We start from the raw sequence: 16,194 nt of genomic DNA, 5'->3' as shown, positions 1-16,194 counted from the left end.
ATGTCAAGGTTTGAGAGAAGTAGAAAAAAATATTTCCAAGTTTTCTTCATTTGATAATCACGCCACAGAACTTCTCCGATAAATATACGCAGCAATTGCGAGAGGCAGAAATGCCAACATGGGATTTCATCGCATTGCAAACCAACATTAGCGATTCTTGTATATATTCGCGCATTCCCATCTGAACTGCGTGGAAGAGATTATACCTATCTACTTTGCAGCCAAACACTTGAAAAACAATGTCAGATAAGCGTCATATTATCGATGGCGATTGGCACTCATGTAAACTGGTAAGAGGCAGGTTTCATATTGAAACGCCACGGGAGGGAGCAGATAATATGAGTATCCACCACCCAGCTGCCATTTGAGTGGGTACTGCTGTTTTCATTGCAGATGATACTGATTTTTTTTTATTAAAGATTTACTGGCATCACCGATTGGATGTCAAATGATGTATATCAATAAACCAGTTAAAAACCAACACGCAATATTACAAACCTTACTTCGAACACGCGGTTTGAATGAATGAAAACTAGTATTCTTTAGAACAGCATATAAATTCTATGGGATGAAATCATACAAAAAAGCTCGTCAAAATCCTATAGGTCAATGAACAAGTGGAATTTGATGAATGTGCGCGTTACCACGTGCAACTGAAGAACTCAAGAAAATATGTGTGATGTACTAGTGATCAAAATGTTTGATTTACCTATTTTGGCATAGCAGGTGCACACATTTCGGTTTCGCATACGCATACTCTCTATCTCCACAAGGATGTATTAATTTGGCCAAAGTCAATGCTGAACCTGAAAGGGCCGGTTTTTCCAAAAGAAAACACGTTACACATGGTTAGATACAAGTGGATTCTTTTACTGATATTCGATAATATGACGCTTATCTGACATTGTTTTTCAAGTGTTTGGCTGCAAAGTAGATAGGTATAATCTCTTCCACGCAGTTCAGATGGAAATGCGCTAATATATCCAAGAATCGCTAATATTGGTTTGCAATGCGATGAAATCCCATCTTGGCATTTCTGCCTCCCGCAGGTTAAGGTTCAGGATGTGCGTCATCTTGGTAAGAATACTTCAGGAGCGTCTTAATATCCACTCAGAAAAGATTGCTCAACATAATATACCCCATACCCACCTGGGAAGCATTGGATCTCCGCTTTATAGGAGACCCTTATTATTAGTCGTTCTGTCTGTCTGTCTGTGTATCTGTCTGTCTGTCTGTTTAGATGTAGCGTCTTGGCTGGACCAATCTGAATGAAATTTTTCACGTGGGTTATCCTGTCACCCTAGTATTATGCGTTTTATAGGAAGTCCAGATAAATGTTTCGTTTCCATGGTAATAACGAAACACGCGCCGATCGTTATGAAATATCTATTTTTATCACAATTCATCGCCATTTTCTTGCCAACCAAGTCGAAAATTAAAATTCCAAGAGCGCTCCCTTCCGCATGACGAAGTACTCTTTCCAATAAGTCGTCTTTGGTCTCGATACTCCATAAACTGGAGAAGCCTTAGGGATTTTAGTTAACAATATTTTCCTTATTTCCAGTCACAGTATATCAGTCACGCGAGTACGTCAACAGAACGCCCAGCGTTTGAAATGAACCCAACGGAACGCGCAGAGTTCAAATGAACTAGCATTTTTGGTAACCAGCTCTTTTTCTTAATCGCATGGTAACCGGTTGCTTGAGTGCTGGACTGGTAACTGGTTATTGCATGTCGTTAGAGGACACTGCGGCACGCTGTCGTTAAAGGTCAGCAATTTTTCTTGGATGGTGAAAGATTGCTGGGGTGTAATCCGACATTATTCAGTAACTTCAAGAAGTTGCCCGTCAAAACATCAAAACTTTTACGGAGAATTGCCAGTTGAGATCGCACATCAGAATTGGATAGGAGCAGTGGTGGGATTCAGCCGGTTCGCACCGGTTCTATAAAACCGTCTCACAGAATTTTATGAGATCAGCGAACCGGTTGGCATTACTGGTTAATGTCAATGTTCTGTTTGTAACGGAACCGACTGAAATTCATTCTGATCGAGACACTCAATGTAATCAAGAGTTTTTCTCGCCTATTTCTTACGAGGAAATTTTCAGGAATTCACGTCCAAGCTCACACAAATTAAAGAGATTTAAATCTGAACGAAGTTAGGCCGACCACTGAAGTGCTACAGAGTCTAAAATGAATTGGATCCTCGCGATATACTGTATGCCGCGGGCCTGGGTATCAGCGGAGATCCTGGACGCCTACCGGCTTGTTATTTATGTCAACGACATTATATCTAAACAATAAAAAAAAACTTTATGTCTCAAAACGAGCTTCGGCCACGATTCTGCCGGACTGCGATGCATGAACGACAAAAAAGACTGATATTGAGTCATTCGTTTCTCACGTTTTTTGATCTTTATCCAGGAATTAGGTATTCGAATCGCGATTTCTTTGTTAGCGCAACGTAGTAAACGTTAGGAGCACGCTTGTCATATTTAATTGCCCAGTACTAGAATTCTGTAGTGCAGTGGTACCCAACCTTTTACAATACATTTCTAATTTTGTCCTTTCGCATTTTTGAAAATTTTCATTACCCTTCGCTGTACATGAAAACTCTGTTGCCGCAATTACGCCACTCTTTGAAAATGTCGAATTTTTCGGGAATAACGATTTCTCTGTTGTGCAAAATATTCAATCCATGAACAATACGAGCGTTTAAAACGTCTTTCCATATTAAATTATTTTCAGCATAAATCACGGTTGAGTCGACTTACGAGAAAAAAAGAACCGATTCGAATATTTCAATATTCGATTGAAATGCCCTTTATTATAACGTCTGTCATAAATCATGAGCTCACGGAATTTTGGAGATTCACGGTATCTGAAATAGCGTTTATCTGTCTTAGTTTTCCTCGACACAAAATTCAAAGTGTATTTCGTTTTCTTCTTAGTATTGACACCACTATGGTGGCACATCGTTGACACGCGTAAAATTGAAAAAAAAATTTAAAAATAAAATAAAAAACTGAAAATAAAAGTAAAATAAAAAAAATAGTGGTGAAAAAACATAAAAAAATAAAACAAGAATGAAAAAAAAAAGTAAAATAAAAAATTCAAAATAAAAACGAAAAAAAAATAAAAATGAAATAAAAAAAAATTAAAAAAAAAAGTAAAAAAAAAATTTGAATAAAAAGAAAATAAAAAGGCGGGCCATCGTTGTCAATCTTTTTATTTTCTTTTTATCCGAGTTTTTTTTTTTTTTTCAATTTTTTTTTTTCTACATTTTTTATTTCGTTTTTATATTAATTTTTTTTTTCATTTTTATTTTTTATTTTTGTTTTTAATTTTTTTTTTCATGTTTTCTCACCCCTATTTTTTTTATTTTACTTTTATTTTAAGTGTTTTTTTTTTTTCAATTTTATTTTGCCATTCGCAAATTTGAGTTGCTGATTTACTTCTCACCTTCGATATAAGCCTTTGTAAAGTTGTTATGTTTGAGAAGTATTTCTTATGATGTATTCTTGTAAAAATACAAATTTTTGTTTATATTTTAAAATTGCTACAGATCCAAACTTGTTTCTGACCGTGGTACATATAGCTATTTTTGTCTTTTTTGTAACCTGGCACTTTTTCCCACCGACTTTCGTAAATTAACAGCGTAGCATGTCTTTACACCGTTCGTCGCCGTTACGTTACAATCTGAAGCGACAAAAAAAAAATCTCAGATACCAAACTGCGAAGTTTCTGCAGATAGTTTGGGCTGTACCCTTGGTTGAACCCTATTTTTAATTTGTGTTGCTTCAGCGCCAGCGCTTACTCATTTCGACCGAGCCTTGGTGAGAACCATATTCTGTTAGTACGTAAATATAATATTAAAAACTGGTCGGGAATATCCGTCGGCGTGATCGCGAGCGACGAAGGTAATAAAATTGTTTTTTAATAACAGCATATGATGTTGAAATATGTTTGTAAATATATAATGTGATCAATCACATAATTTTGACAGTTTAGTGTTTTAACTTTATATGAATGATCATAAATATTGAGGGCACCAATGCGCCAGAAACAAATTTAATAATCAAATGACACGGATATCGTCCGAGTCCTCTAAATGTGTGGGCAAATTGGTTGGAATGAGACGAATCTGGTATTACTGGGATTCGATGAACCCGAGAAATAGGCCGACGTTATAAAAGAAAAAGGTATAAAAACACGCTTGCATCTGAGTTAAAACAAATAAATCTGGCTTTAAGTCTAAAAAAATTTCGAAGAAAATTATCCTATTTGAATTAACGAAATAAAAAAACGGATCTGAGCTTTGTTACACTGCCCGGAAAAGAAGAAGATATTCGAACAAATTTACGGAACATGCAAATCTATTGTCTGGTGACCACTTTTTCCATTACGCCTAATGTTGTTGGTTTTTTTCACTTTATTTCCCGGTGTGGGATGGATCTTAGATGACTAATGTTTGTCAGAATTATATTATTCATTAGATTTGTTCTTAGATTTTGATAAATATTTTTAAAAACAAACTTCTGGATCTCAGCGTTTTCTAATGTGGTTAGTTGTATCAGCCCGGGATAGATAAGTTATTACAATAATTACTCCATGCAAGCAAACTTTGCACAAACTAATCGACTGTTTTGACAAAGTAGCCTTCGTCAACAATTGTGAAGCTTTTAAAACACAATTTTTTTTTCATCGCATTGCCCCGAGGGCAAGTTTAATCTCCATAATTCGATTTAAATTAGCGTCCAAGCTTTTTCTAATGTCAGTGAGATGAGTGCAGCTTGGACAAACTCTGCCAAGATGGATAAATACTTCTGCATTGCAATCTTATTCTCGTTTGCTGTTGCTATCCATGCATCATTATTCGATGGGTTATTGAATGGTTCAGGTTGGTGGGTATATTAACAAGCTACTTCGTTAGTTAGCATTTCTATTCTATTAGTAAGTGGTTTTACCGGTGTAACAGAAATATACAGGGATTACGTTTTGTGAACAAATGTTTATGATAAAAGTTTTCTGTAGAATTCCCGTTAGATAGGCGTTTTTTCAACCCAGTCCATTCCAACAGTAGCCTGGTAAACTATTGACACCTAGGTACAGTATCAGTATTGATTGGCCTAAGAAGTTCGTATCAAAATATTAAGTGAACTAAATTCAATACAATCTTATAGTGAGGTTTCGCGCTATCAACAAACGATGGCTAAAAGTATATACATGGGTGAACAAAAATATATTCTTTTCTGAGCCCCAAGTAAGGCCATAATAATATCTTGAAATCTTTCAGATTACGCCGAGTTGTTTTTGATTTTATATGTTTTCTCGTAATTATAGTTTAATTTATGTCGCTTTTTTACTAATGTAAGTATTTAATTCCCTCTCTGGTGACATGTTGTTCATATTTATGTTATCTATTTGAAAAAATGTTAAAATTGTTTATACTCAAAACATCTTTTTGGTACAAATTGCTTGCCTATTACTAGATTATGAATCAAAATTTGCCATCTTAGTTCATATTCCGATTTGTTTATTCCGTTTGACTTCTGGTAGAGTTTTTGGCCATTTCCGGTATTTCTTGTAGAATTATTTGAATTATACTTTCACAGACAAGACATTATTTTTTGTTTGGATTTATCGCTGTGTTCATTTCTTTCACGCCTACTTTCTCCATTGTATTTTAAACGCCATTTTACTTCGATATATTATACGCGAGGCGAGCCAATGTGATTCTTTGGGACCCAGAGTTTTGGCTGTCGTGCATTGGACAGTAAGATTTTGCTGATTCTCGCAGACATGACTGATTAATACCAATATGCACTGATTTATCTTAATGTATGTATATGAATTAGGCGCGTACTTAAAGTAACTTGAATTTTAAACTGAATCGGATTTCTCAACCTTCAAGACATAGCAAAACGGTGGCGCAGTGCATTGTCACTCACACGTAGCGAAGAATTCTTCGCAATACTATATCTCAAGTGCAACAATGGCAGGGAAGTCCAGTAATTCTCTCCCATCTAATCACACCAGGAGAAATGTACTAACTGGCCATCCTCATACAAGACAATTACCTCTATAGTATGGCAGAATGAAACGATCGTATTTTTTTTAGGAGAGACCTGCACTGAGTCTGGTGATTGCACACAAACGAATGAATTTTGCTTTGAAACGGATAATAACCAATGCTGGTGTCCAGCTGGATTTACAGGAGACGGCTGCACAGAACGTAAGTGGAAATGAATAATATGATATCAGATACTCTATCTATGCATAGACATGGGTCATATAACATAAAATACTCACTCACGGTATATTGAAATAAGGGCGCTCCCGAAGTATGTAAACCAAGATGGTGGACACCGGAACGTAGTATATAAACCAGGTTAGGCCCTGATTTTGTTCCAATTTTCTTAATTTTAGTTTTATCACAAGTTCGGGGACTAGCCAAGTGACTCCCGTGGTATTTGTAACTAATATTATGGCGTAAGTCTATCCTGGTACGCATACTACGTTTCGGTTTCCGCCATCTTGATACCGGAATAAGTATGTTTTGATTTTTCTATTTAGTGTTAAGCTCTGCATTCAATAACGAAGCGATGATACAGATCTCATAGAGAAATATAATGATTATCGTATCGTATATAATGATTCAGTAAAATTGCAATTCTATTTTTGATAATAGTACGAGCTCGAAATAAAATTCACTATTGAAAAAATCTGAATTCTTTATTCCATTCATATACGACTTTCAGCTAACACTAATTTCATCGACGATCGATGCCAACTACCAACGCAATTAGACGATACTTGTTTTACTAAGGAGGAAACTGATTTCAACCGCTGCTATGGTGGTTGTCCCGATGGGACTATATGCTGTTCAACAGGATGTGGGATAGGCTGTGTAGATCCTCCCGGTAAGAATTGCTTTTGTGAATCCACTTTCGGCGTTCGTTATGAGAGCCGACCTTTCCAGCAGATAATGCATGGGATTTCTGTCGCTTTAAATATTCAATCCATGATGATACAAGAATTTAAAATGTCCGCGGTTCACCTGCGATCCACTGACAAATTTATTCATGATTATATGTTCTCGATTTTTTATTGGGTGTGTCACACATTCACACCTAAGAAGGACTTATATAAATGTATCGACTGAATGATGATTAAATTTTCTGAAAATGCTTTTTACGGTGAACTGTAATTAATCTTAAAATGGCGAATGTTTGATCTGATGATTTTGTTATGACAGTAAGTTTGAGGCTCATTCAAACTTTATTGGAGACGAAATGGACCTATAGTTAATTTTTTTATTATGTTGTTGTTGTTAGAAATTTTCTTTCTATCCTTATAAAAGGAATCACTTTTCTTGTTAATTACTCGACCAATTAATTAAATGCCATGAATTTTGTATTGTTGTTTTTTTCTTTATTACTTTTACTCAAAAATTTTTGAGGGCTTTTTGGGATTCTTTTTTCTTGTGCGATGACGTCATCAAAAATTGCGCACCTTTTGGCGTTTGTGTTAGTCGTGAAGTTTGCGGTACGTTTTGACCCCGCTTTCGTGTTGTTCGTGAAGACTGCCGTACCGGTAACGCTGGTCTACTGTGACAGCTTACATACATAAACACTTCAAGCATTATTACAATATATATCTGGTAACAAGCAGTGCTAACACGATAATCTGATTAAAGTAAAAATATTTGACACAAAATGGTATAAAACGGCTACGAATAAAATAAACACGATCGAAGATTTTTCTATTTTCTTTATTAGAACAGCGGGTCGTGGGTTTTGTCGGGAACGTAAATGAAGGCTCAGGAATGTTAAGTCTAAACAATGTGACATTCTTCTAAATATTTGAGACAAGAACAAAATTTGGTGTATGACTTTTCATTGCAAACCGAGAGCTTTAATTCAAAAGGACAAACGTGTCAAATAATCGTTTTGGGAAAAACATATATCTTTGGCTTTTGAACATCTGAATTTTATTGAAATAATCTTGTGAATCTAGCTTCAAACTTTGATCAGAAAACCAGCTCAAAGCAGTTCTTTCTTTGTAATTTTTAAAATTAATATTTTTGAAAAGTTTAAACATTCGCCCTTATGTATTGAAACAAGGTGCGCAGCCAAGATTTTCAAAATAAATATTTAAAACAGGAACAAAATTTGGTGTATGACTCGTCATAGCAAACCGAGAGCTTTAATTTGAAAGGACATTCCCCCTCATATATTTTATGCATTGTAGGATTACAAATAGAGATTTGAGGAGACCAGTATGGCGTGGTAGCACACTTGCTTACTCGGACGCGAGCCTCGAATTTTTTTTTTTTTTCATTTGAAAAAGTCCTACAAATAAGCTTAATTATGTTGCTCTCCTATCATCAACTGTCGTATGCGGCTCGTAATTTTCGAAAGACCGAAATATTTGCTGATAGCGCGTGTGAATTTCACGGGACTAGGTTTGTTAAGTTCGCCGATTGTTTTCATTGGTGTGACATGTTATTTATCAGAAAGGAGATGTTAATTAAAGATGAAAAAAGGATTGAATCCGCAACTCAATTTCCGACTGCAAATAAAGACTAATACTAAGGCTGAAAACGGTGTAGTAAAAATTAATTGAAAAAAAAACTCCACATTTTGTTCTAGAAGCCCTACGCCATTTAAAAAAAAAACGCTATTTTAGACTCCGTAAATCGCCAAAATTTCGTGTGCTATTGCTACGGCACACATGTTTGATTGTCTTTGAAAACTGTGGCATATTCACTTAACTGGAAACACTGGGAATTGCGCAGGCGATGTACATATTCTTAAAATACCACCGGGCTGAAATAGAATATTTTTTCGAATTATGATGATATATAAGCTAATTAAAATATCAATATTTTATCGCGGATCTTGGGATTTTTTAAACGGTAATATGTTAAAAATATTATGACGTGGCAGCACTGCGAAGGAGCGGAGCAAATACAAAAATCAAAACTATATATGATCAGGCAGTTCCCCACGCATTTTATGCCCGCATATTGCTACGGTATTTTAGACTGTAGTACTGCTTTTGTTGGCGCTGACTCAGACCCGCTCCAGAAGTATGTGCACCAAGATGTCGCACAACCTGAACTCTAACCGATACATACATACTATGTTCAGGTTGTGCGCCATATTGGTACACATACTTCTGGAGCTTCCTTTTGCTTGGTCAAGAGTTGACACAATCTCGAGTTACACTTAACACACTTAAAATATTGTAACATGACATCTCAAATGTCCATATCGGTTATAGATTGAATATTTTGCGCAAAAAAAAGTCAATTTGTCTCATTTAGCTAGTGGCCTAATCGCGGCAACCGTTTAAGAGACCCATGCCGGAAAATCCCGTTTCCATTTTCCCCCCATCAATCACGGAATCAAAAGGACACAAATATATTTATTAATTCCGTTTTGTGAGTTATTTTTATACTTGCGAGCTATTTGAAGGCAAAAAAAGTTTTGCAAAAATCAAAAACAGAGGTTAAATATCTGCAATGCCACATTTATTTTTTGCAACGGATTAATAATTGGCTCAGTTTCGTAACAACTAACGATGTCTGGGATCCGATTTTATCGGAATCAATTATAAACACCCCAAGCATTACAATAAATATACGGTAACAAGCAGTACTCACACGATAATCTCATGAAAGAGAAAATCATTTGACACAAAATGTCATAATGTATATAATTAAACACGACCGAGGCGTCTTCCATTTTCTTTAATAACAACTGGTTGTGGCCTTGTCGGGAGTGTTGAGAACGTGCACGATACCTTAGCTGTTCCAGTTAGTTAATCCTCAGGAATGTCAAGTTTAAACATTGTGACATTCTTCTAAATATTCAAAACAAAATTCGGTGTATGAACCGAGAGCTTTAATTCAAAAAGACAAAACTTTGAAAATAAACGTTTTAAGTAAGCGTTTATTTTTGAGTTCTGAACATCTGAATATTTATTAAAATACTCTGCTGAATATCGCTTCAGGCAGCAGTTTATCTTGGCAATTATTATAATTCATATTTTCCATTTAAATTTAAACATTCGCCCTCATATCTTGAAAACCGCTGGGCGGCCAAAATCTTCAGAAGGAAGGTTGTAAAGTCGAAATTTTCTATACAACGGTTTCTGAAACAGTCGCTGCGATCACGCTACTCGTCAGCTTTCTGTTGCGCAAGATATTGAATACATACTAGCATAAAAATATCGCGCTATGTTGTTCAATAGTTTTAACACTTTCGATGCCAAGATCAGTTTTTTCAAGTTTACCGTTCCGTGCCGAGGTGAAAACGAGAGAGTTCTCTCCTATTCATTCTCTCTCGTATTTAGTTTTTGATTCATCGGGAAAGGGGCGAACCAAGCGGTGTCATCAGTTATCGTTCATTCCGACACTTCAGTCGTAGGTGAAAGAACTCACCTACACACGCGTATCTTGTCGGAATTGCTCTCTCATGCTATTATAACATAAGTTGATGATAACTTGTCTTGATCTCTCATTACGATAAGGATTCAATTCGAACATTTTATTCAGCAATCAGAATCATTTTATTATACGAAAATATCAAATTTGAACAAAGAAAACAAAATCGTTTACTAGCATAAAAGAATATCCTCCATTCGCTATATATTCCAATAACATTAATAATGGCCAATTATTGTCACTCACAAGGATAACATATTGCAAAATAAACAAAGTAGTCACATTGCATATTCATACAACTGTAACACATATGTATCTCTATGACCTCGTCACCATTACAATACGTCGAAAGTATTGAAATCGGCCTCTTATCTTGCCATAGTAGTGCGAGTAATTGTCCTTTTCGTAGTGAGATGATTTCCCCTTTCTTTAGTTTTGTTTTTATTTCTGCTGGAAGTCCCTTCCGGTTTGCCATGACTGTTCCCGTTATCGATGTTTTCCTTCGCTGCAATTCCTCGGCTAATGCGACAGAGTTATGAAGTCTAAATTAAAAATGAATATTATTAAAAATTGGTTGTGATAAAACAGTTTATGCAATTGATTGATATATCCGACAATGATTCGTTATCTAAAATAGAACGCAGTATGGCGCCGAGACGTAAATTATCTAATTTGTCTTATCAATACCGAATAATCAACATACCTATCAACAAATACGTGATATCCTCTATCCAGATGACTTCCCATTAGTTGCAAAACTAAATTCGAAGTTTTTGTGACGCCGGATGGAAGTTGTTCCAAGTTTGGATTACCATAATCTATTTTCACATTGAAAATGTATCCAGTTGTTGAATCACTCGCACTACTATGGCAAGATAAGAGGCCGATTTCAATACTTTCGACGTATTGTAATGGTGACGAGGTCATAGAGATACATATGTGTTACAGTTGTATGAATATGCAATGTGACTACTTTGTTTATTTTGCAATATGTTATCCTTGTGAGTGACAATAATTGGCCATTATTAATGTTATTGGAATATATAGCGAATGAAGGATATATTTTTATGCTAGTAAACGATTTTGTTTTCTTTGTTCGAATTTGATATTTTCGTATAATAAAATGATTCTGATTGCTGAATAAAATGTTCGAATTGAATCTTTATCGCAATGAGAGATCAAGACAAGTTATCTCCAACTTATGTTATAATAGCATGAGAGAGCAATTCCGACAAGATGCGCATGTGTAGGTGAGTTCTTTCACCTACGACTGATGTGTTGGATAATACCGAAACATGCGTAATACATTTCAGGTGCGTTTGTATCTTAGTATTGCTCCTGAGTTTTCGTCGGGCGCTTCCAGATTTGGTGGGTTCAGTCAGTAAACGATGAAATTCGAAGTCTTTACTTGCCTCGGCAAACATTTCATTCAATCTGGTATTTATAGCGAGCAAATACTTATTTGTGTGGATATTTGAACTAATATTGGCGTGCAAATGAAGTATTTCCAAATGCAATTTCAATATTCATTATACGCATCCGGTGCCTCTAAGTTGACATAATAAAAAGGTTTAAAGCTTCATCGAAATTCGTCAGTTGATCTGTCAAGAACACGATTTTCCGAAATTGTCATCTCACGCAATTTGCTACGCAAGTCGTCTCGACTGCACGTAGTCCCGTCTTCGTGGCGCCAGACACGTGATCGCTATTGCGTAGCTACGTAATCAGTACGCCATGGCTGCTTATTGAACTTGTTCATCCGACACAAAGTCGTAGGATTGCATATTTTGCTATAATTATGGTTATACAATAGCTACGGAAGTAATTCAATATGAGCTGAAAGCATACGAGGGGCACTGTGTTATTGGTAATATATTTCCCACTAAATTACTATATCTCGGATCATATCTCACTGACAAGTAGAAAAATATATGTTCCGAATAATATCAATTTCTCACTTTATTATTTCAAAATGTAACATTTCACCTCTCAGGACGATAAAATTTGCTTTCGTTGCAGATGTCCGTCAATCCGTTACCCAAAAATGATAAAAAATTAAAAAAACGTTCAAAAATACCAACATTTTGAATCATTTCATCGTCCTGCCAATAAGACGACGATCATGCATATAAAAATATTCGAATTATTTCCCGGTTTAGTAATGTTTTTCTACATCTTCGTAACATGATTAATAATATTATCATCTCTCCTCACACCTTCCAATCATTTCACCGTAAAAAGTTGAAACCGTGTGTTGGCGTCAGTCGGTCTCGTACAAATTTTTGATGATAATTTGCGGCTAATATGTACCTCGGCCATGCTAAATATGTTGATAATTTATTTCATGGCAGACCCTCCTTCCATCTTGGTATTTCTTGAATGACGCGATTGGCTGACGACGTCATTCTTTCCCCCCAACTTGACAACAAGAGAGAGAGAGAGAAGAAAAAAGACGGCAAATACCTGAACTCGACCTTCTTCTATCTATTAAACTTTTTCCTTTTCGAATGACGTATATATACGTCATTTTGCATTGATGGCACGGAACGGTTGGCGCCAAATGACGTATATATACGTCCTTGGCATCGAAAGTGTTAACGTAACTTGGGGTTGTTTCGAAGACAATATAGAATACTACAACTATAAAATAACACGTTAGCGATAAACTACCCGTTATGGCTGTTAGAGATATCCCAAGATCTGTGTTGAAATCCCAAAGAATGCAATTTATTTTAGTACAATAAAAAATTTGATTGAACACACTTGATCGAACACTGATTAGCCGGAAGAAAAGTGGAATGCGTCCCCGACAGTGAGAATAGATAATTAGGTCCATCACGAGCACAAAAGAAATATTATTTGCGGAATCACTCATTTTACTATTGCTTGGTCACTGATGATCGCATGATATCGCACTGGGCGTACATTTTTAAAAATGTCAATTCTATTGTCACCTTTACAAAGTTCAATTTGGAAGTGTACTGTAATTTTGGACTGTAATTTTTGCTTTCATATATATTTTCCATTGAATATCAATCAATATTTAAAAACAAAAAATATAAATTTTGTAAAATATTCAATGGTGGGGTAAATGCATGTAAAAAGTTTGAAGCGAATTTTAAAATTCAGGAATGTTATTAGGGGGTAGCGTAGTTTAATTCAGAGCGTAGTTAATTTAGCAGAGTTGTAATTTAATCAGGAACTGGTAAAATTGGAGTTACGGGGTATTAATTATGAAAACTTCTGTAAACAAAAACTGTAAACAAATTCGAACATTTTTACATCAAATCACCCAATTGTTTCAGAGCGCGCTCGCCTTTATATTGTTTTTTTATTGAATTTCAAACTCTCCAAGCATTATTATAAAAATACCGCAACAAAGAGTACTCGACAATCTGATGAAAGACAAAATCCTTTGACACGAAATGGTTTAAACTTTGAAACGGCTACAAATATAGACAAGAGAGCAATGCTCAAATATATGGACACGCAGAAAAATTCCCCAAAAACCATATGCGGTGACTTACCAGTACCTGTATAAACGAAGCACCACATCACAGCAATCAAACAGACTAAAACACGGTGGTCGCAAATTGGTTGACAAAGATATTATCGACGTATTGGAAATCCGCACCCCCCTATTCCCCCTCCTTTAAATGTAAAACGCGAAACCTTCAAAGATGGGCAAAAGAAACACAACTCTACCCACCTGCAAAGTTTCATCTTTTTATCTCTTATATTTGTATGGATTTTCAAGCTTTTTACAGCTACGAATTAGTTCAGTTTCACCGCGCTGTGTTACGGTATCAGAACTTCTCTATCTTTAAAAACATTGGGTGTCTAATCGCATATCTGACCGTCATATATTTTAAGAACACGGTTATTTCGAACAAAACTCGTCAAGTTATAAGGAAAGCACCACATCCCAGCAATCAAACAGACAAAAACACGGTGGTCGCAGATTGGTTAGCACCACTTCACAGCAATCGAACAGACAAAAACATCGTGGTCGCAAATTGGTTGACAACGATATTATCGACGTATTGGAAATGCGCACCCCCCTATTCCCCCTCCTACCTGTAATGCCAGACGCTCCTTATTTGCAAAACCAACTTATTCGATTTATCACGGTATTATAACAGCAGATACCACAGCGAAGCATTTCGACCACAGTCTATACAACTGGCGGACCGCGGTCCGAATCCGGATCTTTCGAGTATTGGATTTGGACCGCACCTAATTATTTATTTTGGATCATTAGCCCCACTTTTTGAATTTCCTATCATAAAATGATTTTCATAGTTTTGAATTTATAGGAAAAGAAATATAACACCATAATAAACAATTTTAATATGCTACTAATCATTAGTCGGTCGAGGAAATGCCCGTTTAAGGATGCCGAAATATCAGTTCTGGAAAGACCGGACCCAAATAATTTTGAAGTTTTGTTTGCGGACCTTCGATAAAAATAGTTGAGTAGCCCTGGTCTATACTATAGAGACTCTATAGATATATTCACACCAAGCGAAGCAGTACAGCACCGGTACGGTTTACCGTACCTTTAGACCACAGTATACAAATATATTCACACCAAGCGAAGCAGTGAAGTACGGTTTACCGTACCTCTAGACCCCAGTCTACAAATTTATTCACACCAAGCGAAGCAGTACAGTACGGTCTACCGTACCTTTAGCATCACCGCCATTCACCGGTAACCTCGAAAAACTTGCGATTCTTGAGTAACGACTTTCAGAATCCGCCGTCACGCCAACGTTCGATGTCATGTGATCAAAAAGAGGAGTGCCTGCATATGCGTCCGCAGAACGTTCAGTGACGTCATAGCAAACAAAAACAAATCTCATAGAGCTGACAGAAATATTTGAAATAAATAAAAGTAATAGCCTTCTGGAGAAAAATTTCATCTTTAACCACTAAAAATTTCAAAGCAATTGGTCCAGTGATTGAAGAGAAAAGCAGTTTTTTAGATTTTGCACTAGATGTCCAAAAAGTGTCAAAGAACAACAACAACAAGACCAACATAATATTGAAACGATCGTTATGTCCACTTCGTGTCCAATAACACGACCGAAGCCTTTTCTATTTTCTTTAAAACAGCGGGGCGTGGGCTGTGTCGGGGACGTATACAATAAATGAATGTCCAGAAAGATCAAATCTAAACATTTTTCTAAACATTTAAAACAAGGACAAAATTTGGTGAATGATTCGTCGTAGCAAACTGAGAGCTCTAACCCAAAAGGACAATTCTTAGAGAAAAACGTTGCGAGAAAATCACACTTTGCTCCGGAATATCAACTCTGAACCAGTGACATTTTCCAATAAATTTATAATGAGAACAAAACTTCATGCATGATACTGATGATTCGGAGTGGGCGTACAGTTTAAAATTGTCAATTCTAATGTCACCTTTACAAAGTTCGAGTTGAAAGTGAAGACAGTAGTTTTAGCTGTGATATATATTTTCCATTGAAAATCAACCAATAATTAAAAAGAAAGTTTATAAGTGTTGTAAAATACTCAATGCTGGGGTAAATGTCTGTAAAAATTTAGAAGCGAGAAAATCACACTTTGCTCCGGAATATCAACTCTGAACCAGTGACATTTTCCAATAAATTTATAATGAGAACAAAACTTCATGCATGATACTGATGATTCGGAGTGGGCGTACAGTTTAAAATTGTCAATTCTAATGTCACCTTTACAAAGTTCGAGTTGAAAGTGAA

General features: G+C 35.9%; 1 protein-coding gene across 3 annotated transcripts in view; it reads left to right on the top strand.

Annotated features, from left to right (window-relative positions):
* Positions 1–4,621: 4,621 nt before the first annotated feature.
* LOC120346974 (uncharacterized) overlaps positions 4,622–16,194 on the top strand; it is a 36,460-nt gene continuing 24,887 nt past the window's right edge. For 2 of the 3 annotated variants that reach the window (XR_013478853.1, XM_078117655.1), the window contains exons 1-3: positions 4,622–4,900; positions 6,122–6,235; positions 6,762–6,923. Coding sequence is in view for 2 of the 3 variants with exons in the window: in XM_078117655.1 (XP_077973781.1) it covers positions 4,783–4,900; positions 6,122–6,235; positions 6,762–6,923 (394 nt within the window). In the remaining variant the exon portion in view is untranslated. Of the gene's footprint in view, positions 4,901–6,121; positions 6,236–6,761; positions 7,418–16,194 lie in introns of those variants that run through there. The other variant, XM_078117654.1, reaches the window with a different exon arrangement.

Source organism: Styela clava, chromosome 11, assembly GCF_964204865.1.
Source record: "Styela clava chromosome 11, kaStyClav1.hap1.2, whole genome shotgun sequence".
In the NCBI taxonomy this organism is placed as follows: Eukaryota; Metazoa; Chordata; class Ascidiacea; order Stolidobranchia; family Styelidae; genus Styela; species Styela clava.
The sequence above is the reverse complement of the archived record's forward strand: the minus strand, read 5'-3'. Positions and strand labels throughout refer to the sequence as shown.